Source organism: Bos grunniens, chromosome 19 (assembly GCF_055505025.1).
Source record: "Bos grunniens cultivar Pamir isolate PY7600 chromosome 19, Bosgru_T2T1.0, whole genome shotgun sequence".
NCBI lineage: Eukaryota > Metazoa > Chordata > Mammalia > Artiodactyla > Bovidae > Bos > Bos grunniens.
The window spans coordinates 40390799-40415452 of record NC_141183.1 but is presented as its reverse complement, the minus strand read 5'-3'; the positions used below and the strand labels follow the sequence as shown (position 1 = coordinate 40415452).

The window sequence follows — 24654 nt, the reverse complement described above, 5'->3', positions numbered from 1 at the left end:
CACACGGGGGTGGGTGCTGGGGCCAGAAGCAGCACCCTCAGACAGGTGCAGTGGCTTGGACCTTCCCTCCCCAGCCCCACAGACAGGTCAGCAACAGCTCCAGTATGTTTTATAACTAAAAATTTATTCAGGAAACAAAACCAGGGCTGCAAATGGAACAGAAAGGAGGGATGGGGGTCTCCCACCCATGTCATTAACCTTCATCCTGGAGAAGGGATCTCAAAGGAGAGGCCAGGGACCCTATATCCCAAAGCCCAGTCTTTTGAGCCCTGTATCCTCAAATCACTGGCTGTGGCTCTCCTGCTCCCCATCTTTCTGGCATAGTCTTGGGCTTCGGGGAGGGCACTGCCTTGTTCCCACCGTCTGGGCAGGCTGTGTAGTCAGTCAGGGGCCTCTGGGGGACTTCCCCACTGGTCCCATTAAAACTGACTCCTGGCTTCGTCTCCAAACCCTGTCTTCCCCTAAGTCTTCCTCCAGCCCTGTCCCTGGCTTGGGAGAACACAGTCCTGGTAGGAAGCCTCTGGAGGGAGACTGAACACAGGTGCCAGCTAGAAGCAACAAAAACTCCAAGCATAGCCAGAGGGCCCCTGCACCTTCCAGGGCAGAGCTAGAAATGGGGTGCAAACCCCAGGTCAGGCAATGCTCCTCGTGGGCACTGGCCTGCCCTACCCTCAGACTAGTCTGAGCATTTCTCAGAGCACAGGGGCCTGGGAAAGGAGCTCAGGGGCAGGAAAGCTACATTAGGTTCCTGCCACAGGTACCACAGAAGAAAGAGTCAGAGAAGCTCCACAGCAAGGGACTGAGGGGCCAGGAAGGTGAGAAGGAAGGACTAGAAAGGGGGGGAGAAGGGGGATGGTTCAGGAGGGAGAGAGGGAGGGGGAGTTGGCAAGAAATTTTGTGAAGCAGGAAGAGAGCAAAAGGAAAGCCATTGAGGAGAGAGGGAGCAGGCAAAGGCAACCCAGGGGGCATGGGCCTGAGAGAGCAGAGGGGCCTTCCCTACAGACCCATGACCAACTGAGGGGAGAGCAGGTGGCCAAGCACAGGGGACCCAGGCGGCAGGGCAGGGAGAAGAGCAGCGGGGCGGCGGGAGAAGAGCTGAGGGCCTAGGGCTGCAGTTCAGCACATGGTTGGTGCTCAGAACCCAAATGGAGTCCCTGGGGTCATCCAGGCATCAGGGAGACAGACCTCCTGGGTACTCTCCTCATGGCATGACCAAGGCCTCTTGGACACTTTCGGGTCAGGGCTTCTGAAGACTGAGGGGACCCATGGTTTCACCTGCATCTGATGGAAATGCTAACCCTGCCCTGCGCCATCTCCAGCTGAGAAAGTGGCTGCATCTCCGGGCTAAGAGGCCTTCTGCCGGCCCTTGATCTGGACAGGGGGAGGGAGAAAGGCTGGGCATGGGGCGGCCCATCTGGTTTGCCCGCCTGCCGTCGCTGCAGCCAGCCACCTCCCTGCTAAATCCTGGCAGCCGAGGAGGGTCCCAGCACTTCCGCCCACCCTTAGGAGGGGCTCTGTGAGGAGCAGCTCCCCCACAGCACGGCCACGGCGTGGGTTGGAAGAGGATGGTTTATTGTCTGGGTGGATTGGTGGCTCAGGCGCGTGGGCGTCGTCTGTGCTACACCGGGCGCCTGGCGGCCTTCTCAGGAGCGCTTCCGTGGGGGGCGGCTGCGCCCCCTCAGCCCACCTGGGCCCACGTGAGGAAGGCCGGGATGTCCCGCACAGGCACGTTCCTGGTCAGCGCCTTCACACGCAGGTTCCGGTCATCTGTCAACAGCACCACCTCCCTCAGCAGCCGGATGGGCTCCTCTGTGGGCATGAGAGAGCACAGGGACTCAGAGGGCAGGACGCGGAGGCCCTGGCTGCCTCCCCTCTCCTGCAGGGGAAAGCGGTCCGGGGGGCTCAAGGCCAACCATTTCTTGGCCCTCCCACAGGGTCTTTCCCTCACACAAACCAGGAGCAGAGGGCGCCCCTCCCCTGCAGGCTGAGGGAGGGCCGTCATGGGCCGGGGCTGGCCTTCTGTTATGCACCCCTGCCCCCTGCACAGGACTGGGCTGCCTCGTGCCCTGCGAGCCCCCCAGCCCGCCAGTCTCTGCAGACCCCTCTTCTCAGGACTCTGAGCTGAGGCAGGAGAAGCAGCCTCCTGTCCCTTCTGACTGCAGGGCTAGTTCTGGGCTCATAAGACTCTCTTCTGCATTATCTTGCCTGCCCGAAGGCCAGCAGCCTGATGCTTGAAGTATTCAGAAGTAGGAAGTGCAAGATGGAACATGAAATGTACCCAGGGCTCCCAGGATGTGAGGAGGGGTGCTAGCTCTGAGGAGAGGAGGGCAAGGGTCCCCTGACAGAGGCCAGCCAAGGTGGCCCTGAGGCTAGAGCCCAAAGATTCCCACCAGTAAATAAAAGTAATCCTTGTCTGTAGTATAAACCTTTTAAGCACAGAACAAGGAAGGTCAAGTTGATTGTCCTCCCCGTGAGCTTCCTTATGTCTCTGTCTTGTCCCAGGGTAAGCTGTGTATGTTTCCAGGTTTCTTTATGCCCATTTACAAGTATAGATACTTGTCACATAAGCTTTTTCTCTTGTAATGTTTCAGTCATACTAGCCATACTTACTTCACTGAAATTCTAAAGATCTTTCTATGTCAGCACAAACAAAGCGCCTTCATTCTTTTTAGATGACTTTTTTAAGCAGGATGTCTTTCTCCCCAATTCCTTAACTTTTTAATACTAATGTATGGGGGAGAATTTAAACTGGGGCCAAGGACTCTCACAAGTGACACCCCCAACCCCGCTAAGGCCCCCTGAGTGGCAGGTCCACTCCTCATCCCCAGGCAGGCAGGCAGTGAGGCCCAGGAAATGTCCCGCAGGGATTCCTGACCACGGGGGCCTGGCGGGGCTGGGGGACTGCAAATAGCCGTGTCGGACCTGAGCAGTTTCAGGCTTGCCAGCTCCAGGCAGGGAGGCTGCGAGCTGGCTGTCAGCCTTGGGAGGAGTCTGGGGGAAGACAGAGGAGAGGCTCGCAGGGTTGATGGTCGTGAGAGAAGGGGAGCAGCGGAAGGAGGCTGTGGTGGGAGGTGAACAGCCGTGGCGGACTGAGAGGGTGAGGAAGGCGGCCGTGGGGAGAGGAGATGCTCTGAGACGCCCAGCGGCTCAGGGGGGTGTGGGTGGGGCGGGGTGACGGGCAGTGCCCTGTGGGGCTCGCAGCGGGCGGCCCGGGTCTGTCCACCGCCCCACTGCTCCCGCGCTGGGACTCAGACCAGGCGAGTCCCAGGCCTCCCAGCGGCCAACCGAGGCCCGGCGTTGCTGGCAGGGGTCTGCAGGGGTTTCTGTGGATACTTTGAGACATTTTGAACAATAAACATCCTCTGTTTTGACACTGGTAACTTCACTTTGTTAGAAACCAGAGACTGTCATCCTGTCAGGCCCCATCCGCCATAATCCACATGATTTTAAAATTCAACATCGTTTACACATAAACATTTGGTGATGGTTTCTCTGTGAATCTGACAAGTTAATCTGCTAAGAATTCACACTGACAAATGGGGTTTGATTACACCAGCCGTTGCTGATGTAATTCTGATAGGGGCGGTCCCCAGGATGCCAATGGGTTCCTGTAGGCTGTTGGGGGTGAAGTGGGGGGTGGGGAGACTAGGGCCAAAGCCAAAATGTGTCTCTGCTGAGAAAGAAACAGCTCTGAGGCTGGGTGGGGCCACAGCGGTATCTGAACCGTACTTCCCAACAAGGCCTTCTGCAGTCCGGCTGACCTTGCCCTCAGAAGGTGCCCCTCCAGGAAGCTGCCTGGGAGCAGAGCCCCACCCCTCTGCAGGGCTCAGCTGGGCTCCTCTTTGGCACTGGGATGCTCTGGATCCGCCCCTTAGGGACGGTGCAGGCCCATCACGTAGCAAGGCCCCTCTGAGGAACAGCAGCTGTGGGCGCGTCACCCGCCTCAGGTACAGGGCCGTGGGTGGCGTGGGCGGCGCTGAAGCGGCGGGAGGAGGCTGGAGGGAAGGCAGTCCTGGGCCCGCCGGGCAGCAGGATGGGGAAGCGAGCAGAGATGGGCTGGGCGACCTCAACGCAGAGAAGAGGACAAGAAGGCTGCACACATGCAGACAGAAACCAAGAGGTGGGAATTATCAGCTGTGCAGATGACGCTGAGCTAGGAGAGCCTAGGAATTCCTTCCAGAAGAAATGTCTGGAGTCCTGGGAGCCAGGAGCAGAACACCTGAGCCTCACTGACTCTCAGAGGCCAGCTCAGGCAAGAGACGGTTCTGGGATGAGGGTAAGGTGCTCAAGCACCCTGAAGAGAGTCTCTGACTCCCCGACGGGCTTCTGCTCACCAAAAGGGTTTTGAAAACCAGGCTGAGGGCTCCGTCTGCAAGGTCTCACCTGCCTCCAAAGTGCTCTGTCACACAGCCAGAGAGACAGGATGAAAAGGACGACTACTAGCTGGGGAAGTACTTCCAGCCCGGCCTGATACAGGGTAAACGTTCACAGATGAATTGAGAGGGTGAGCACGACCAAGGACAGGGAGGTGGGGCCCTAGGGACCGCTGGGGACTGTCCTCAGAGCGGCAGAGGGCTGGGCTCAGGAGACCATGGCCGGAATAAGCTACAGTGAATCATAAAGACATTCTTGCTGTCAGAGAACTCACTGAGGACCCAAGAAAGGAAATGGATGCTTGCAGAGCAGGAAAGTTCACTGCCTGAAGCCCAGCTTCCTGGGAGAGGCCCGTCCTTAGCTGGCTGAGGGTCCACCTGAGGCTGGGGGAGTCGGGGGGGGGTCTGACTTCCAGCACGGGGTGGTGTGTGTGTGTGTAGGGGGGAACTGGGCTGGCCTCAGGCTTGTATCAGGCCTCATTCCTGATTTTTACACTTCCCAGGCCAGAGTCAGGGAAGGGACCTAGGTCTGAGGCAGGTAGGACAAGGTAGGGAGGGAAGGGAAGGTCCCCAGGCGGAGGGAGAGCACTACCTTTGTTGGTGGGCATGAAGTCCTTTGCCTTGTCTTTACAGTAGTGGAGGCAGCAGGAGAGGATCAGGTCATCATTGTTACCCTGGAGGAAGACAGGGTGAGTGCCACTGGGGTCACATCTCAGTGTCCCGCCCATCCACGCCCTGGCCCTGCTTGGCCAGGTCCCACTGTGCTGAGAGTTACCCAGGGGACAAGGAACCCCCTCCTGGGCCTCGATGGCAGCTGCCCCCTGGGGGCAGGAGGCCCAGGCTGGGGGGCCTGCCTCGAGCCCCTCCCTCCCCTGTTCTGAAGGCTGGCTCGAGTGCTCCCGTTTTGCCTTGGGTCTCACCAGCTGGCCAGTGATGTCCTCGCTGCGGAAGGCGATGGATTCGAGTTCATTGCCACGGCTGGTCAGGGCCCGCAGGCAAGAGTCCCGACTCTCGAATCGCCGCTCGAGAAACTCAATGGACTTTCGGGCCTTTTCCTGCACCACGCGGGCATAGCCCCCGGCCCGGTGGTCTGTCTCCTGCCCCTTGGCCAGGCCATCCAGCTCATTGATCACTGAGGAGACACAGTCCCACAAGGAATCAGCCTCAGCAATCACGTCTGTCTTGTCTGTCTGCACCCGAGGCCTTGCTTTCTCAGGCAGCTCCTACCCGACCCTGGAGGCCACGTGGCCCCACAAGAGTCTTCCCATGAAACCGGGGGCCCTTGGAGGGCAAGAAGTGCCTTCGATGTTCCAAGTGTTCTCTCCTTTTCCTGCCTCTTCCCCTGGGCCCCACCCTTCTCCTGGGAGGAATTGACAGGATTTTCTGGAGCTGCTGTATTCAGAGGAAGAAACCTGGCCCCTCCATCGCATTCCTCAGTTATAGAATCAAATCGAGAGGGTCCCTCAGGAGAGGCAGGGGTATTCAGCAGCTAGAGGGAGAGGGGCACCCTCCCTCATCCGCCCGGGCCCCCAGCTGTTCTATGCCTGCCCCTGGCAGAGCGCGGGGAGGTCACGGGGTGGGAAGTGGGGTCATGGCCTCACATGCAGGAACCCTGCTGGTCCCCTGAACCATCCCCTTGGCACTTCTACCTCCTCTGATACTGCACGTGTGTGTGTGTGTGTGTGTGTGTGTGTGTGTGTGTGTGTGTCTGCCTGCCTATGTGTCTGGGACACGGCTTCATTTTCTGGTGAAGATTCTTTCCAAAATTCCAGCCAAGAGCCTGAGGTCAAGTGGGAAATATGCACTCCTTGGGGGCTCCGGGAGAGTTTGGGGTCTGAGGCCTCTCCTCAGCACAGTGATTCATGGCTCGGGGAGTCGGTGTGAGCACGCTGTTCCATGGTGAGCCTGGCACTCACTGTCTGGGTATTCAGAGACACTTTCTGGAAAGGGCCCATGTAGGAACACGAACACACACACACACACACACCCATGCCTTCAGCAACCTGAAGCTGCAGCGTCCACACAACGGATGGCTGAGGCTGCGGAGTAGTGGTGGCTGAGTGTATGGTACACCAAACAGAACATCAAACGTGAAAAACTAGTATTCTATCCCAAAATCTTCTTTCCTGCTTCCAAACTAAACAGGCTTCAAAGGGGAAGCTTGTTTGTGCTTCTGCACCAGGCGGGGCTTCTCGACGCTGGGGTCAGGCCTAAGGAGCATGGAGCAGGTTAAAGAGCACAAGAGACAAGCGGGGAGGCTGTCGGCTTAACTCTCTGTGCTCTGGGCACAGGGCAGGGGCCCACCCTCCCGTGAGAGAGCTGGCATTTCCCGGTGCCCCTGGGGGCTGACTATTCTATAGCTGCCATCTCCTCTGGGTCCCCTTATATATTTGTTCCCTCCCCACATAATCTGGCTTCCCCCACTGGCCCATAAGCTCGCCAAGGCCAAGGGCTGCTGCTCTGCCTTTCATGGGCCCCCTCGGAAACAAGGAGACTGAGCACATGGTGGGCCCCATCAGTGCTGGTGACCAAGAACTCGTCGGGCTGGGGTGGTGTCTGAGGCTCCTTCCAAGACTTAGATGAGCAACCTGAGACGTGGCCGCCTCTCTCAGTTACCCCATTTCCTGACCATCCAGCAAAGAGCAGCCAACTCACTTTCTTACTCCTGAAAATCTCCTGGGCAGGAGAGCACGGGGACTTGCTCTCCTGAAAGCTGCCCCACCCGGGACCCGGTGAAGGCAGAGGGGTGGGTACAGCAACACGAGGGTCTGGCTCGGCCCCGGGCAGACAAGCTGCTCTACTTCTGAAGAACAGAAAACCTTCCTGTGGGTCTCAGGGCCTGGGCTGAAGAGGCTCTGGCCAGGCCACATGGGGAGGGGGAAGGAAGACAGGGAGGGTGGAGGCGGGCCGAGGGCCGCTTCAGTGCCAACATTCTCAGGTGGTGCTAACGTGTTTCCCACAACCCCCCAGGGTTCTAGAGCCTCTGCAGGGGCGGATGTTTCCTGCCCTTTGTTTCCACCCTCATCTGGCACTAAGACACTGGGGACTGGGAGGGGAGGCCCAATGGAACATCTTGGCATGGATGTCAGAGGTGGCTTGGCAGGCACACGGCCAGTCTGGCAGACCGTCCAGAAGCCAGGGCTTCCAAACTTGCTCCAAGTGGCTGCTGAGAGGGGACATTAAGCAGCCCTGGCTTCCCAGTCGTCTCCCAGACCCCCTCCCTCCAGAGGACAGCTCTCAGCACTAGCAGCTGTGTGAGTTGTACAGACAGAAGCCCGGGGCCCCTCCTGAAGCCGACCCACCACAGGGCTCCGAGGACCAGGGTGCCTTAGACAGTCCCTGGAGATGGCCCAGCTGGGCTCCTCCGGCCTGAGGGTGGAAGCGCGCGAGCCGGCCCTGAGATGCTGACCCTGTACCAACAAACAGCGACCAGACAGTGGTGAGGGCCCAAGTGGCAGGAATCCACAGGCGGGAGCCACGGGCTTGCGCTGGAGGGCCTCCATTGGCCTGGCCTTAGGGTGACACTGGCCAGAAGAACGCTACCTCGAACCAACAGAATGATCGTGAAAAGCTACGAGCCCATCAGACCAAAGGCATCTAACCACTTCAAAATCCTCCCAGCCTCCCTGCCAGACCACCCAGCAGCACTGCCGTTATCTGCCAGGGCTGAGTGTTTACCAATAACGGGAACCAGCTTTGCTGTTTTACTGCGAGCTTTATAAGGATAAAAACAAGGGCTGGGCTCGGGCAGCCTCTGGTTGCTGGGACACAGGAGTCCATTTGCTCAAGCAGTTTAAGCCACGGATCAGCCATAATAATTCGAACTGCTTTGATTATTAAACAGTCTCCCTTGCCCCACGCATTCCCAACTTCCCTGCAAATCCCGTCTTACACACACGGCAGGGCTCTGCCTGCTGGGCCCCGGGGCTGCGGCGCGTGCATGCAGAGGGGTCTCGCTGCGCATGTGCAGGGTGGGCCCGGCCCTGACTCACCGATGAGGGGCACCACCAGGATGTAGTTCCTGCTCTCCAGTAGCTGTGCCAGGCTGGCCAGGTGGTCAATGAAGCCATTGGTATCTGGTACGAGGAACAAGGGTCTGATTTCGAGCTCCATCTGCCGCACGTGACTCTGGTCCTCCAGGACAGCCTACGGGGACACAGAGTGGTGGATGAGCAGGCCAGTGGCGGGTGAGCCCAGTCCCTGACTACCGTGTGCGTCAGCTCCCTGTCTCCTCAGCCTCACCCCCCGCTCCAGACGGACAGCCAGACCCCGTGGGGCCAGCCCAAGACAAACCCACGGAGACCAAATGGCTTGGGGAACAGGGTGTGACTAAAACCCCGTGTGGGACTGAGAAGGGACCCTGATGGCATTCAAAATAACGGGGCTCTGAAAGGAAGACCTGGGGCTAAAAATCAACAAGGTGCCTGAGGGTGGTTTCACACACGTTACTGAGAATACAGGAGGTACTTCTTAATCTAGATACTTTAGACATACACATATACTCAGACAGAATCTGTCATTTCCACTTACTTCACTATGTCGTTAAGAGAGAAAAAAAAAAAGAACCACCTCAAAACCTATGCAAAAAAAGCGATGCTGACAACTAATAATCGACACCAATGTCTCCCAGAGTGGCAGGAGTTCACACAGCGGGACGGATGACATCCCAAGTCACATGTCTGTAGAGAATGCCATCTGGACTGAGGAGAATGAAGACCGTCTTCCCCGGACCAGCCAGGTGCTCCCTAAGTGGGGGTCGTCTGTGTTCCACCCGCGCTGCTTTGCCACAACTCTGCACAGTCTATACTGTTTGTTTACTTGGTGTTTTTCTTTAGGTGGACTTCAAGTCAACTCGCTTTTGTGGCTCAGCAAATAATATACGTGGTATCGGGAGTCTGAGCGCCCAGCATGTTTACCAGTTCAAGCTGAATTTCCGCAGTAGAGTCAGCGTGTCTCCTACGCATCACTAAAAAAACCCCTTGGGCAGCACCAGTGGCCTGGGCAGCATACCTCCGAAAGCTCATGGCTTGGAGCTTGTCAGTCTTACACATTCGCATCTTTCAGGGTTGCTTTCATACCCATTTGGAAAAGCCCAATTTTCTCAAGACTGACAGGGCATGCGTGGCGGAGGCCCTGGGAGACAGGCTTTGGTCCACCTGTCACTACGGGCCCTGATCACTCTCTGGCTGCTTCGTCTTCTGGGAACCATGGCTAGGAAGCAAGCTGGTTTGTGGGCATCTACCCAGACCCCGTGCCCCCATGTGTGGAGCTGGAGGGCACCAAAACAAGCCTGGCAGGGGCCCGGCGCGCAGGTCCCAGCCATGCCCAGCCCTCCTGTGGCCTTCTGCCACACACCAACCTGCAGGCACACAGACACGAGCCCCGAGCAGGGGAGGAGATGTGCGTGCCAACTGAGATGGGGCCCAGGGGCTGGGCCCTGGCCACCAACAGTCAGTGAGGAAGGTGTTCAGGTTTCACTGGCAGTGACAGTAAAACTGAAAGGGCATGCCTCCGAATGCCGGGGGTGGCGCCTCTGTGACCTGCTGGGGACCTTTCCCTTTGAGTAAGTCACTGTTGCCACTGCCACCACAGCTGGTGGAAGGCACAGAGCGCCGGCGGGCATGGGAAACGCGGCCCAGGGGCTCGGCTGCAGTCTCCTGCGGCTCTCACTCACGGAGGGACAGCACCTGGCCCGCGGGCCACCTTCCCAGGAACCTGGGTCCCCGGCCCTCCCCTGGGGCTGCCAGCTAGTGGGTGACACATTCCACCGAACTCAGCCTGGGCATTTAAAAACTATTACTTCTCAATGTGAGTGAGTCGACACAGAACACGTGTGATGGCGTGGATATTTTGTGAGGGCAAGAAGCGGTCCCCGCTCAGGCTCAGCGAACACCCCAGCCTCTCCTCACGGGTGGGGCTTCAGCCTCTGGTCCCGCCACCCCTCTTCCCAGGCCTCAGGGCTCTCTACCCGCCTTTCCACTGCCAGGAATGTGCTCTTGGTGTCCCGGGCCCCCAGACCTCTGTCTTTCTCGATGAGAAGCGGCAGGATGAGCCCTCATGTCGGGTTCCCCTGAGGATGGCATCTCTGCCACCGCCTCCCTGGCTCAGACCTGTCATGTCTTTAGTTTTCCTGCCTCCAGAAGTGACCCTCCGGCCCTCAGGCTGACCCTAAGGAAGTGGCACTGGCTGCCCTTTCTACCCTGCAGGAACAATGAGCTCCCAAGACCTCGGACCAGCCTTCCTCACTGGGGGGGGGGGGGTGCCCTTAGGCCAGGTGGCCGAGGGAGGCGGGGGGCTGAGCCTGCTTGGGTGTTTTGATGACAGGACGGAAGAAAAATCTAGGCACAAGGTCCAGGGAAGCGTGCGCCGTCTGAGTTCCTTGAGTGCTGGCTCAGGGCCAGAAAGGTGAATGGAGGCCATGGCGTTGTGGGGAGGTGGCAGCCTGGCTGGGTCCCCAGGGTGGGTGGGACCGAGCTGCTGAGGGTGGTCGGGGCTGTGCTGCCACCATCCGGTCCCGGGGACACCCGCGGACAACTTCCCTTAACCTGGTTTCTGCCCAGTGAGTCACCGCACTACTGCTTCCTGTTCCCCACATGCCCTCCTGGGTCTCAGGAGATTTGATGAAGCTGCTCCCCCTTCTTTTGGGGGTACCAGTAGGCCTCTGGGGGCGGTCATGCCTGGGTCATGACACTAGCCCAGTCCCCTTAAGAGAATTCAGACGAGGAAGGATTGGGAATCGCAGGCCCTTGTCTGTGGGTGTCGGTGTTTCCGGTCCTCTGAGTGGCGGGGTGTGTGTGTGTGTGTGTGTGTGTTTAGTATTTGCCCTCCCAACTTTTCCAGATTTTACCCGTCAGATTCCTGGCAGCTGTGCACGGCGCCTGTGCCGGCCGTCACGTCCCACTCTGATCCCTGGGTCGCACGGTGAGAGAAGGACACAGGATGCGCAGGGAGTGAAAAAGTGATGTCGGTGGGGCGAGTGCCAAGTCCCCACTCAGAGCCATGGGACGCTGGGGAGAGGGGAAGCATGCTGCCGCGGAGTTCAGAGGCCGGTAGTGAGATTTATTTTTGTTTGTATGAGCAAAAAGCTAAAGAAGCCTCTGGTGGGGGTGAGGGGGGGGCAACTGGAATGCTGTGATTCAGACAGACTGGCCCTGGCCCGGAGTCAAGTGTGCTGACCCGGAAGGAGAGGTCCTTAGGAACCCTTCTCGCTGCGGCGAACGCTGGGCCGCAGTGGTCCTCTGATGCAGAGCTGGGAACCCTAGGGAAAGCGTGGACATGCTGGATCAGACCAGGGGCGACAGGGACCATGAAGTCATCCAGTGTGAAGAAGGAAAGAACTTAACTCTGTGTCTGAAGGCACTCAGTAACCAACTTTCTCTGAAGCCCGGAGGCACCCTGGAGCAGGCTGGTGGGGACCTGGGAGGGGGCTGGTCCACAGCGACATCTGAGGAGGAAGCTACAGGGCCGGGGTCCCCAGGAAGGGCTCCCTCACAGGTTAAGTTCCTCCTTCAACATGCTGGGGATGACTGGGGGAGGCTGACCCTTTTAGAGAATTGAGACACTGAGAGTTACAAATAAAGGTGCCGCTGTTAGTTCACACGGGAGTCGTGGAACTGAGGAGCTCGGGTCACAGAACAGCGCCAGGTCAAGAGCAGGGCTTCCTTCTGCTCAGGGCTCCACAGGGACTGCAGCCACAGGCTGATGGGACTGTTGATCCCTGGGCCTCTCTGGCCAGACCAATGTCTTCACCAGAAATGAGAAGTGTGGTAACATGGCGAATTTCCACGCTCATCCTGTGTCTGAAAGTATCTAGCTAGATGCCTGATATTAGTAACAGCCAATTTCAGTTTCCGTTCTTCCTGCCCAACTCCATTTTTCACCTTGTGTATATCCAGTGGGGGTGACTATCTGGGGCAGCCACTAGGGAGCAGAGCTGGGGATGGCGAGGCGGTGGACTGCTGATCTCTGTTATGAGATTCACGGTGCTCTTGGTGGTTTCTTATTCCTTTTTTCTTTAAAGTTATGTGGAATATTTAACTATTTAAAGTTAAGTGGGGGTATTTAAAAAAAATTTAAAAACCTGGAAAAATAGAAATGAAATACAAAATAGGAAAAGCTGGTGAGATAACAACCGGCATTGCAGGCAGACATTCTTTTTTTGGGGGGGACACACTGTGCAGCATGTGGGGTCTTAGCCCCCCAACCAGGGATTGAACCCAAGCCCCCTGCAGTGGAAGCTTCCAGTCTAATCCAATGGACCACCAGGGAACTCCCAGGCATTCCTTCTTGAGCTGCAGAAACCCACGGGTGCAGATTCTGCATCTGCTCCACAAAGCAGCTTGGGTCACTGGCTTCCCTTAGCATCTTCATTGCGGGGGGGTTGCTCATGGGAACATTTCTGCTTAGGGTCCCTTCTCTGGATATCCAGAGTCGGTACCACAGAGCTTAACATATACTTGCTGTCTTTTTCAACGTTATAATTATGATGACTTGCCTGCTACTTCTTGCTGCCCTTTCAGGATGGACAGGGAGTGGCAGGGCCAAGCATGCCAACCCTGGGCTTGCTCCAAGCAGCAGCCCAAGGGTATTTCGGCCGAAAAGCCTGACCTCTCTCAGGAGGTCTCTCAGCTCCCTGTGGATGCTGCAGGAACCAGAGAGTTGCGAGTGGCTGAAGCAAACTCTGGGATGGGCGTTTGCCCAGCTCCATGGGCTGCTGTGCCTTCCTGTCGGGGCGTGAACGTGCCCTTGGCCGGGTAGTGCGCTGGCTCCCGCCCCGTCTCCGACAGTTAGGAGCCAGGGCTGAGTGTCCGCCTTCCGCTGGATTCCATACAGGTGTGGGGGCTCTGTGTATGCCCCATTGTTCCACAGCGCCGCCCCCCGCAGCTGGGTGGCAGTGTGAATGGGCTGCAGCTATATTTAGCATGAAACTCCTGGGGCCGTCACAAAGGAGTGACCGCATCTTCAGGAGGGTGGGTGGGCGGGAAGGGGACAGGGGAGCAAAGCTATTTTCAGAACACATGTCATTGCTGGCTATGGAGCAAGGCTGTGGCCATAACGCCGAGGGAAACAATAGCTGTGGCCAGAGGAAGAGCCTGTTATGTTTCAGGTGGGATGTTTGCAACTGCTCAGGAAACCTGACCCCGCCCGACAGCAGCACAAATCACAGCAGAGCCTCGTGGAGGCAGAGAGGCGGGGGATTCACAGGGCCAGGGTGAGGTGCCAAGAGGCCACGCCTCGAGCCCGGAGGAGGATTTTCAGCAACTGCTTTGCCCTGGGGGCCTGGTTAGGAATGAAACACTTCTGACCAATTTCCCAGACAAACCAGGCCCCCTGCTCTGGTCTCTGACACCTCCCAAGAAGGGCAATGGGAACAAAAGGAACTCGGCAGAAGGCAGCAAGGTGGGCACAAGCAGGGCAAGGCGCAGAGCCGCCTCGGGCAATGGGCGAAGGCTGGGCTGAGCCGAGAGGGGCCGTCTCGAAGCCCTCCCTGGGTGGGCGGACTTGGCCCCCAGCGTCCAGGGCCCCGCCTGGGCGCTGAGGCTCCAGCTGCACAGGTCCCGAGAGCTGCCCACACCCCTTTTCTGACCTCCAGCCGGCCCCACTCACCAGCCTCTGTACAACGCCGGAAGCGGGGAGGGACAGGCTGCGGAGGAGGCCAGGCCTGGCCTCCCCCCATCCCGCAGCTGAGCGCAGGCCCAGGGGTCTAGGTGGGAGCGGGGGAAGCGGGGGTGTGGCTCCGGCCCCAGATCTCAGTTGGACTTTACAGCCAGCATGGGGGCCGGGAGGGTTTTTTCCAACCCCATCTTCATATCCCCTTCCCCAAACATGTGTGGTTCCTGTTTTGCTGCATCTGTAAAAGGCGCTGGGAGCTGGGGACCTGCCTTACACCTCTTGGTTAACACCCCTGGAGACGGAGGGGGTTCGGAGCCGTGTAATTTACAGCCCATCTCCCCGATCTTAATTCACCCGATGCTCCTCTCTTCCTTATTGTATTAGTGTGACCAGGTACCTGCCAACAATAATGGCCTCTCCAGCTAGGAGCCTCTCCCCTACTCCCAGGACAATTTATACCTTTTCCTTGGGATTTTCCCCCCTTAAATTAAACAAAAAGAGGAAAAATAAGAAAAGGTTAACATGGGTTTGGAGTGCTGCAGCCCCGTAGTTCTGGGCAGGGAGCCAATGGCCCGAGGGCACACACATGTGTGTGCTCTCCCAGAAGGGCCTTCACCGGCCCTGTTTTACAGCCACCTCGGCACAGACTCCAGGGTTCACGCATATGGCCAGACAGATGTGTCTGGCTTACGTTCAAGGCTGGAAAATGAAGAATTATGGAAGTGAAGGGCCCCGGGCATTAAAGGGGGGCGGGGAGAAGGGAAGGGGGGAATTTTTTCTCTGCTGAGAAATCCTCCTGTGGCCGTGAGGCTGGAGGAAGAGGGCTGACAGGAGGCAGGCCGCCAGCAGCAGCGCATGTGGGGCCTGCTCTTAAAGGGGCCCCAGCCGCCCAGCCTGACGGCCCGCAGCAGGCCCTTGGTGCCTGGACCCGAGCACCCTGCTCCGAGGGAGCCAACGGGCGGACGGGCTCCCCAGGCAGGAGCGGCCACGGGCCCCGGAAGTCAAGTCCCGCACGGGAGCACTGCCAGGTACCGCCTGTCACCCGTGAGGCCGGGCTGCCCATGGCACTCGGGACAAGGCCAGGTCCCCTCGGCATGCGCTCCTCCAGCGGCCGGTGCTCCCCTTTGGTAACAGGGCTCGCGCCCACCACACGTCACTGACCTCCGTGCCAGTGGACACTCTGGGGCGGGACTTCCTTGGTTCACCCCCATGTGCCCTTGTAACCAGCCTGGTAGGTGCTCAGCACTGCTTACCACACTGAGCGGAAGACGCAGGACCTGATTCCAAGGAGTTCGTGGTGCAGCCGGGGAACAAGCCCAGCAATAAGTGTAATCTGAGACGCGATATACATTTCACAAGTGAAGTATAAATCAGTGCCACAGGAGCACTAAGCAGAGAGGTGAATTCCTCCTAGGGGGAGTCGGGGAAGGCTTCACTGGGGAGATGGGGTTTCGTCTGGGGACTGAGGGAAGAATAGAATTTCAACAGGTAATAGGAAATGTAGAGCAGAAAAAAGGGTACTTGGGCTTGAGGGAGCAGCAAGACATAGCATGGGGAAGGGGAGCGCTGTCTGGGGACGGTGGGAGGAAGGAGGGTTGGTGCTGTCCAGGCAGCGGGGCCGGAGTGTCTGGATGGACGGGCACTTCGCATGCACTGTTTTCTGAGGGAGATGCTGTCACCACTTTCGTCTGACAGGTGAGGAAACGGGCTCGAGGAAGTCAAAGCATTTGCCCAACAGCCCACAGCTTGTGAGGGCTCACGAGGAATGGGAGAAGAGGCTGGGAAAACAGACTGGGAACAGCCTCAGATGCCACAGTAAGGAATTCAACTTTATTAGCCAAGCAAAGGTGCTGATGATTCCTGGGCAGGGGAATGGCTCTTTTGGGAAGGGAACGGTGAAACTATGTATAATGATGCACTGCAGGCAGTGAGCCTGGCTCACAGACCTGGTTCCACAACTCCAGGAGCTGCCATTCATAGACTCCAAGGTAAACAGGACCCCGTCAGACTTGTGCAGTGCAGGTTGCTGGCTCCAGTCTAGTCAATCCCTAGGCTAAAGCAACAACTGTGGCGATGGGAATGGAGAGGAGAGGAGGGCATGAATGAGTGGACAGACAGGATCTGATAAGAAATCAGTCAAGAGGGGGCTTTCCTGGTGGCTCAGTGGTAAAGAATTTGTCTGCCAGTGCAGGGGACATGGGTTCAATCTCTGGGCTGGGAAGATCCCACATACTGTGGGGCAATTAAGCCCGTGCGCCACAACTACTGAGTCTGTGCTCTAGAGCCCGGGAGCCGCAGCTACTAAGCCCACGTGCCACCACTACTAAAGCCTGCACACCCTGGAGTCCGTGCTCCGCAACAATGAGAAATCCACGCATCCCAACTAGAGAGTAGCCCCCACTCGCTGTGACGAGGAAAAACCTGTGTAGCAGTGAGTACCCAGTACAGCCAAATATAAATAAAACTACAAACTAAAAAAAGCAGACATGAGGGCTTAAAAGCCAGTGAGGAACTTTAAGATGATGCTCTCAGACTTCCTTGATAGTTTAGTGGTTAAGAATCCACCTGCAAAAGCAGGGGACATGGGTTTGATCCCTGATTCAGGAAGATCTCACGTGTTGCGGGGCAACTAAGCCTGTGAACCAAAACTACTGAGCCTTGCCCTAGAGCGTGTGTTCTGCAACAAGAGAAGCTACTGCAAAGAGAAGCCTGAGCACCACAGTGAAGAGAGTAGTCCCCACTCGCCACAACTAGAGAAAGCCCAAACTCAGCAACGGAGACCCAGCACAGCCAAAAAGTAATAATAAATAATTTTAAAAATTAAAAAAAAAAATGACGCTCTTTTTGGTATCATTCATGAACCCACTGAACAAAAATATCTGCTGAGTGTCAACTCTGCATGCTAAGACTAAGAAGTAAGAGAAAGGAAGGAGGAGAGCAAATAAAGAACGATGGTCTAGAAGCCCAGAGGTTGGTGTGGTCAACAGACAGAATACGAAGGTCCTTGTGAGCTGGAGAGAGGTGGCTTCAGGGCCCAAAGCCACAGGGAACTCAAGCGTAATGAAGAATCAACAAAGACAGGTACTTGGGGACCTCTGATACAGTCGACGCTATAACTGTTGGGGTGAGAGTTAAGAAATGGAGGTGGCAGTATGGAGACAACTTTTGGGACGACTGATGAGGAGGAAAAGAGCTTCAGGTCAGGAAGACAGACATCCTGAGGACGAAGCTCTGAGGGCCAGGACAGAGGTTTACAGAGATCACGAAAAGAGGGAGGCAGCGGCCATACCGCCGTGACGCTGATGCTGTAGAGGTACCACGCTTAATTCCAACTGGTCGACTGGTACACACATGTCTAAAGGCCCACGGATCCCCACAGACAGGGCTCTTCCCAGGGCAGGGCTCTGTCTGGTGGACCATCAGTCTGCTGTCAGCCCTCGGTGTGCCGCGAGCACACCCCAAGTGCCACGCGCTGTGCTGGGGCCTTATGTGCACCAGCTCCTGCAGGCCTCACAGCCATTCCACAAGGGAGGTGCTGTCACTACTTTTACTGTGCAAATGAGGAAACTGGTCCGGAGAAGTAAAACCATGTGCCCGAAGACACATGGTTGGTGAGTGGTAGAGCCCAGCCTGATCAGGTCAGCCTGACCACACACACTATGCTCCATCCCAAAGGCCAGAGGTGGGTGAAGAGAGGGCTGAAGACAGACATCCCTGAAGAGGACTGGCACTTCCCCACGTGTGCAGCTAGTCTTAAAGCAGGAGTGTGGCTGGCCCTTCCCCGTCTGCCCTGACAGATAAGAGGAACAGATAAGAGGAAGTGAGCTTACAGCACAAGAGCTGGACCTGGGAGAACCATAAGGAAAAGTTTGCGGGCAGGGACATACGGGTCCACGAGAGGCCCGCTGATGTGAGAATCCTGGTGTGGAGATGGAGAGTTTCTCTCTGAAGGGTTTAGCGTGTCCTATCCAGAGGGGCTCGGCTACTACAGTGGGAATACATGCAGCCGGACTGTGGCCATGACACCAGCTCACCCCCGAGGACAGGTGTTCTCAATAGAGAACCTTGGTTTCTCCAGGAGTGTCTGCACGAGGCTCAGGGGAACTGGGAAACCCCCGAAACTGTGTGAAAGGTCGGGTCTGTGCGGCATCACAGATCATCACAAGGGGAGGAGCTTTCAGCAGATTCTTGGGGAAGAACCTGACTCTGCCTTGGATCCCAGGAGGAGGCGGACTGCAGGCGCCAAACCAGAATTGAGCGGCGGAGGAAGAACACAGGTGGTGGAACCACTCAGGTCCCAGCGAGAGGGTCCTGCTCACCCCTGCTCCCATCTCCCCTGGGCCCTGAGCAGACCACCACCCACACCAGAACCGCGTGCATGGCCAGGCCCCACCTGGATCTTCTCCTGGCGACGCTGCTGCTCCGCTATCTTCCTGGCCAGAGCCAGCTTCTTGGCCCGAAGCTCCCTGATGTCATCCTCGCCCCCGCTGCCTTCGGCCTCCGAGTCTTCCTCAAAGTCTTCAATCACCACGTCCTCCTCCTTCGGCGGGGGCGCACGTCAGGAGAGAGAGGAGACCGTGAGCCCATAGCACTGACCAGACCCACCCTTTGGTCCCTCCCGCATCTCAACTCGGGCTTCTCTGACCATTCCCTGCACAGGGCCCCACGCTGTGTGCTCCCCTCGGCTCAGGGAAGTGTCACATTTTCCCCTGGCTCTCCTGTGCACTCCAGGGTCCTCCTCTTGCACACTCACAGATCCACACTGTATCTACTTCCATGCCTACAGTCACAGACCTTTCTTCTTTGCACATACTCCAAACGTCAAACTTCGGGCCTATTTTCATTTTGAAATTCACCAAAGGGGAAAACGATAAGAGAAAGTTAAACCACCCAACTGAAGTGTAATTCATGCTAATGATCTGATAGGAATCACTCTGGCCAACAGCTGGGAGCTGGGCGTGGACGCGCCCTTGCCCCAGACGGCGTCAGGGAGCAGATGCTGCAGCTCAGCGGACCTTGCCCTGGTTTCTCTTTAAGACCACAGGCTGGCGGTGTGAGGGCTGGGGGCCCCATGACGGGAATTCACATGACACGACCTTGCACGGCTGCCCTCCGGGGGCTGGGACAGACTGGGAGAAGGCGGGCTGGCTTAAGGAGTCTCCTGCCAGGCTGGAGGCGCCTTCCCCAGGGATGGCACCTCCCTGCTTGCAGCCTCGCTCTTAGAAGCCACTACTCCCCGGGTGGTCCTGGGCTCTACTTCTCACTCCCTCACTCTTGGCCTTGGTCAGTGGAGAACATGCAGCTGCCCGAGAGAGCTCCCTTGGAGGGACAGTGTTAGCACGGTAACAGGGGGTAGTTGAGCAGAAGATTCCTGGGTCTGAGTGATAACTGGATGATAATGATGATGATGATTATGACAGTAACAGCTGTCACTTACTGAGTGCTTACTATGAAGCCAGGTACCCAGCCAAGCATTTTTCACATATTAATAACTCATTTAATACAACAGCCTGTGAATGCATGCTTTCATCACCCCTAGTTAATAAATGAACAAATAGAGGTCTAGAGAGTTAAACAATTTGCTCAGGTTCACGAGGTGAGCAAGCGGCAGACCAGGGACTCAAACCTCAGTGAGTCTGATTCCAAAGTCTGCGCTCCTACCAACGACCCTCATCGGTGCAGGTGCGGCCCTGGACCTAGATGGAGCTCAAGGCCGGCTTTAGCAGCCCAGCTGTGCTCCCGCAGGCCCACAGGGATCCTGTTCAACACAGGCGACCCTTTCCTCCAACTGCCCGTTGCGATGGCATTCCGATGGACACGGTTTACAGAAAGTGGTTAGCAGAGCGTGTCAGTGGGCAGGCAGTGCCTTGTCTTAGGAGAATCGAGGGGTGAGGGGGTTAGGTGTCTAGGCAGCATCCTTAAGGAGACAGACTCTGTTCTGCTCATGAAGAAAGATGTCTGAATGAACAGCTCCCCTCTTCCTCTCTCGATCACCTTAAGTGGCTCAGTTTTACAGGGTGGAGAGGGACAAGACCTCAGGAAGGGGCCACTAGACGAGATCTCAGAACTGCCACTAACCTAAGAGGTCTCAGGGGTCTGGGGTGTTGTCTGCAGTCACTACTCATCTGACAATCTGCAGGCTCCTGCAGTGTCACCCGCTTCCAGAGTGGCCCAGGGGTTGGGAAGGAGGAAGGCTCTCTGCACATTTACTTCCTGTCTTAGGGGTTAACCTGGACGGGGTGAGGGGAGTCAGGTCCCTGGCCGGCCTATGGGAGACACTGCCCCTGTCTGCTCTGATCAGCGATACACAGGGTTATCATGGGGCTTGCGCTGAGCCTGACTGAGGTCAAAAGAGGGTCAGTGAGGCTTGTCTGAGGTTGGCTCAGCTCTCACACCAAACGAGGAAGTGCAGGGTTATGAAATTACACAGACCAGGGTAAGCAGGGTTTCCCAGGGGCCACTAACACAAAGGAACCCAGGAGGCTCGTGGGAAAAGGAAGAAGTGGGCAGCACAGCGTGGGTCACAACCTTTGTCTGGGCAAGAAGCCTTGGAAGGAGGGAGACAGTGTGGCACAGCAGAGATCTAGGGCCAGGAGCTGGACTGCTCCTTGTGAGGGGCGGAGCCCCGCCCTCTGGGCTTGCCTGCTGCCCTGGATCTGGTCCTGCAGGCTCTTGGGCCAGGGGACATCTCCTGCAGTACCCTGGAGAGCTACCTTACTCACCTACTGCCTGCCTCAGCCTTAAAACACGGCTGAGAGAGCCCACTGGGGCGCTACCCCGCCCAGGCTTCCCTCCACGGTGCCCAGGGCTTGGGTGGCACTGCTCTGCCCTGCCCAGAGCCTGGACACCCTGGTGGCTTTAGCAAGCCCACTGGCTCCTCCCATACTGACAGCTCATTCTTTCCCATTACTCCCTGCCCAGGTTTCATCTGGAGGGCCTGGAATCATGGGCTCAGCTTCATCCTTGGAACTACCTCTCGCCTGGAAGCAGAGCCCTGTGTCATTAGGGGTGGGGTGGGGTTCTCCGGCTATTCCAATGAAGCCGATCCAAGACTGTGCTGCTCTGAAGACTCCGAAGCAAAGGTGGCCACTCTATCACTGCCTCAGATCACCAGCGACAGCATCCAGCTGACATCTGGCTTCCCTGGCCTGCTGCTGATTTCATCCCCGAACCCCGCCCTGCTCCACCGGGCGCTGGAGACCGCCGCAGGCCAAATGACTGTGCTGGCCGACGGCTGACCTGGCCTCTGGCTGCAGTTGCTTCCGTCTCCTCCTTGAGTCCCACGTTCCTTCCCACCTAAGCCCCCTCTGCCTCTAACACTGGCGGGGTGGGGGGCAAAGAGGAGGGCAGAGATGAGCATCAGGCAAGGTGGGCTCTGTGTGCACCCCCAGCAGTCATCCACACCCAGACACACAGCAGGGCAGCGGGCAGCGGCAGTAAACGCACACACGCACCCACAGTCGCACCCACAGTGCCCCACCTCACACCGACTCACCACCCACAGACGGTGGGGCAGCTGGCAGCAGTGTTCAACTTAAGCTGACACACAAACCCCCTGCACGCAGAACCGCAGTAACAGTCACCCCCAGAAAGAAACCTACATGCACAGTGAGGCCAACACCAGCGGGGTCCAAGGGGTGGGCACTTGGGCTGGTGCACACACATACACGCTCACATACACTGTCTGGAGTGAGTGAGGCAAGGGCTACAGGAACAACCAAGGGCAAACAAACAAGAGGAGAATTCCTTAATCACATCAGGATGTGCAGGAGGGAGGGCGGGAGGGAGCGAGGGAGGGGGTGATTTTCCACACGGGGCCAGCAATGTCAGCTCTTCCTGTACGTGCGCTGGAGGCTGCAGTTCGGGCCTGTGCTGCGCTGGGCTCCACACATCCATAAACTTGATCCTCGGCCTGAACCCTAACACTCCCCACCCCCCCGACCCCCTTCCCTAAGCCGCCAGAGCTGCACATTATTAAACTCTTTCTTCCCTCCCTTCTCCTCCAATGCAACATTAAAAAGAAGCATCTGGAACTCGTAGCAGAGCGAGATGGAGGCATTGGGGTGGGACTGGCAGGAAGGGGCACCAGCAGAGTGCACTCCTGAGGAGCCAGCCGGCTGGTCACGTCGGCATCGCCACTGCTCTGGGTAGTTATAAATAGCCAGGGGTCAACGCTGAACCCTGGGCAGCGCGGGGCCGGGGGAGCCGTGCCTTGGCCACAGCGGGCTCTTCCCGCATTGTACCTCATCTTCCAGTTGTTTTCCCTCTTGGCTTCCCATTTCCTTTCCCATGGTGTCTGGGACGGGTGCCACTGACACATATTTTCCACCCTTGAATGCCAGCAGAGGCTCTTCTTGTCCACAAAGGGCTTCCAGAAAATACTTCAGCACTGTGACCCTTTTGCAGTCGGCTGCAATAACCTACGGGGCGAGAGAGAGAGAAGAAAAACAGCACTTTCTAAAAGGGAAGATGAGAGACATTGACTGGAGGCTTAGGGGCACCCGAGAAATGTGTCATCTGCATGGTGGGGGTGCGTGGGGAGAGTGAGCAGGATCGTGTGTATGTGAGATGAGGCCAAAGGCCAAGATCTCTGAGTCACCACCATCTCCCCTCAGGTCATCTCTAGGGTAGTGGACACCCCCAGCACCAATGACCGTTGTCCTCTGGGGTTTTGCCTCTCTTTGACTTAAGTCCTGATATGGTATCTAGCTGGATAGAAGGAAGGGTGGAGGGTAAGATGCTGATGGTCACAGAACTTGGAGTCCTGGTACTCTCACTGCCACCCTCCATTCTGCTCCCAGCTCCACTCTCGTCAGACTCCTGAAGGGAGAACTTCCAGCCTGAGTGAGAAATGAATGATGAGGGCTTTCTTGGCTGTTTCATTTCAGGTTTCCCCTGACAGGTTCCTGCCCCACCTAAGAGCTTCTTGTGCTCAAGAGACGGGGGTCCAGCAGGAAACTTGTCAGGAGAAGGGAGACAGGCAAAGCAGGTGGAAGCAGGGTGTTCCACCGAGCTCTGTTCCTCCAGGGGTTTGGGCTGTCCCGCTCCCGTGTGGCCACATCAGCACACAAGCCAGTCCTGTCAGAGAAGCTGGGGCTGATTTAGCTGAAATGAAATCACTGTCTTGAGCAATCATCACATTTGTAAGTGGCTGAGATAAAGTTTCCAGTCACCCTGCCTGGGGTCCTTCTCCTGCGAAACCTGCAAACCCACCTGCTTTGCACCTTCTCGTGCCCTTTCTTCCTCCCTGACCTCTGGGGTCCTCTCCTCCCTTCTGGGAGGGCACTCACCAAGGGAGGAGAGGGGCTCCCCTTGGATCTGGAGCTCACAAGTAGTGAAGGCCATTCCCACAAGGAAACACTGTGGTGGCCAAATATGCTGCAGGGTGGCAGCCCCTCCATGACCATGACTCCGGCCCCCAACCTGCCACCAACACCATGCCTCCCATCCTATCGTGTGACACAGACTGCCCTGGCTGCTCCGCATAGCATGGTAACTAACCTGGAGACTGTCTCAGATTGTTTGCTCAGTGGTGCGCAGGTGTCTTCGTTATTCCCCTTGCCTGGGTAATAATGCCCGACCCCCTGGTGGCAGAGATTACATCTTGCATTTCCCTGGCAAGGGGCGCCGGGGACAAGTGGGGCACTAGGGAGGCGCATGGGGAGGGCTGAGAGGTGCAGGGAAGCCTGGCTGTACCAGAGGGAAAGATGAGGCAGGCAGGACCCAAGTCCACCAGGAGCTGGTGGAGACGAGTACCACTCTGGCAGCCGGGTGGCTGGGGGAGGCTGACCGCACACGACTGTCAGCCCTGAGCCATGCGCCTCCATCGTTGGCCACGTCTCAGCCTGGATGGAGGCCCAGGATGGAGGCACACGGCTCAGGACCGACAGCGCCTCTGCTGGCCCCACCAACGGCCTGGGCAGCAACTGAGGCCTGAATCGCAGGCTGAATACCTCGACCACCTGGGAGGCTGGCCTGAAAGGTGCTCAGCCACCTGGGAACGGCTGAGGGAAGGACAGCTGTCGTGAGCTTGGGGTGCCCAGTCCTGTGCTTCCAAAGAGGGAAGAAGTGCATGCCGGGCCAGAGCGGGTCACCGTGGGTTCCATCGCGTGTCTTCACACATGGGATGAGGAAGGCTAGAAATACAGAAGCAGGGGCTAAGAGGCATTAAAGAACAGAGCTGAAATGAGTAATAGCCTGGCAACCAGCACGCACAGAGGCCTCCCTGCATCCCCAGCCTCTCACTTGCAGAGGAAACTTCTGCATTTCCACAAGACTGCCAGTTTCCTCTCTGTGGTCTAATTTTAACCACCTTGTCGTTACAGTGTGTGTCAGCCACCTGACCCCACTGTGACCTCTGACCTTCTGCCCCAGCTACTGCTTGCACTATGGAGAATTATGTAATGGAGCCAGGACTTTCCTTTTCGGTGTGAGGCTGTTGTCACCGAATGGAGAGGAGGTGGGGTGAAGGAGTGAGAAAAGGACAGAGGAAAAACCTGACGGTGGTCCCTAGCATCACCCTGGGGCGAGGGGTACACTGGCACTCCCGCTGAGTGTGCAGCTGAAATGTGCCCAGGAGACGAGAGTGTGCCTGGGGGTGTGTGTGCTGACAGGCGAGCCGGACAATTCCTGCTGTTAGGGCATGGGCCGGAGGGCACGCCGAGTTCCT

At 57.3% G+C, this 24654-nt stretch overlaps 1 protein-coding gene and 1 long non-coding RNA gene across 9 annotated transcripts in view; one reads left to right on the top strand and one right to left on the bottom strand.

Annotated features, from left to right (window-relative positions):
* Positions 1–103: 103 nt before the first annotated feature.
* Positions 104–24654, bottom strand: part of SMG6 (SMG6 nonsense mediated mRNA decay factor) — a 200673-nt gene continuing 176122 nt past the window's right edge. For 5 of the 7 annotated variants that reach the window (XM_086359686.1, XM_086359688.1, XM_086359689.1 and 2 more), the window contains 6 exons: positions 22229–22405; positions 18379–18525; positions 8366–8519; positions 5294–5505; positions 4966–5047; positions 104–1809 (listed from right to left, as the gene is read on the bottom strand). In XM_086359686.1, the coding sequence (XP_086215812.1) occupies positions 1679–1809; positions 4966–5047; positions 5294–5505; positions 8366–8519; positions 18379–18525; positions 22229–22405 (903 nt within the window). In that variant the 3' untranslated portion in view covers positions 104–1678. The remainder of the gene's footprint in view (positions 1810–4965; positions 5048–5293; positions 5506–8365; positions 8520–18378; positions 18526–22228; positions 22406–24654) is intronic. The other 2 variants (XM_086359697.1, XM_086359690.1) reach the window with 2 other exon arrangements.
* Positions 13610–22024, top strand: LOC147352338 (uncharacterized). 2 transcript variants are annotated; one of them, XR_015148087.1, is made up of 3 exons: positions 13610–13772; positions 15681–15800; positions 20907–22024. It is a non-coding gene; the product is annotated as an uncharacterized LOC147352338 (long non-coding RNA). The 2 variants fall into 2 exon arrangements; XR_015148088.1 differs by lacking the exon at positions 13610–13772 and adding an exon at positions 15213–15384.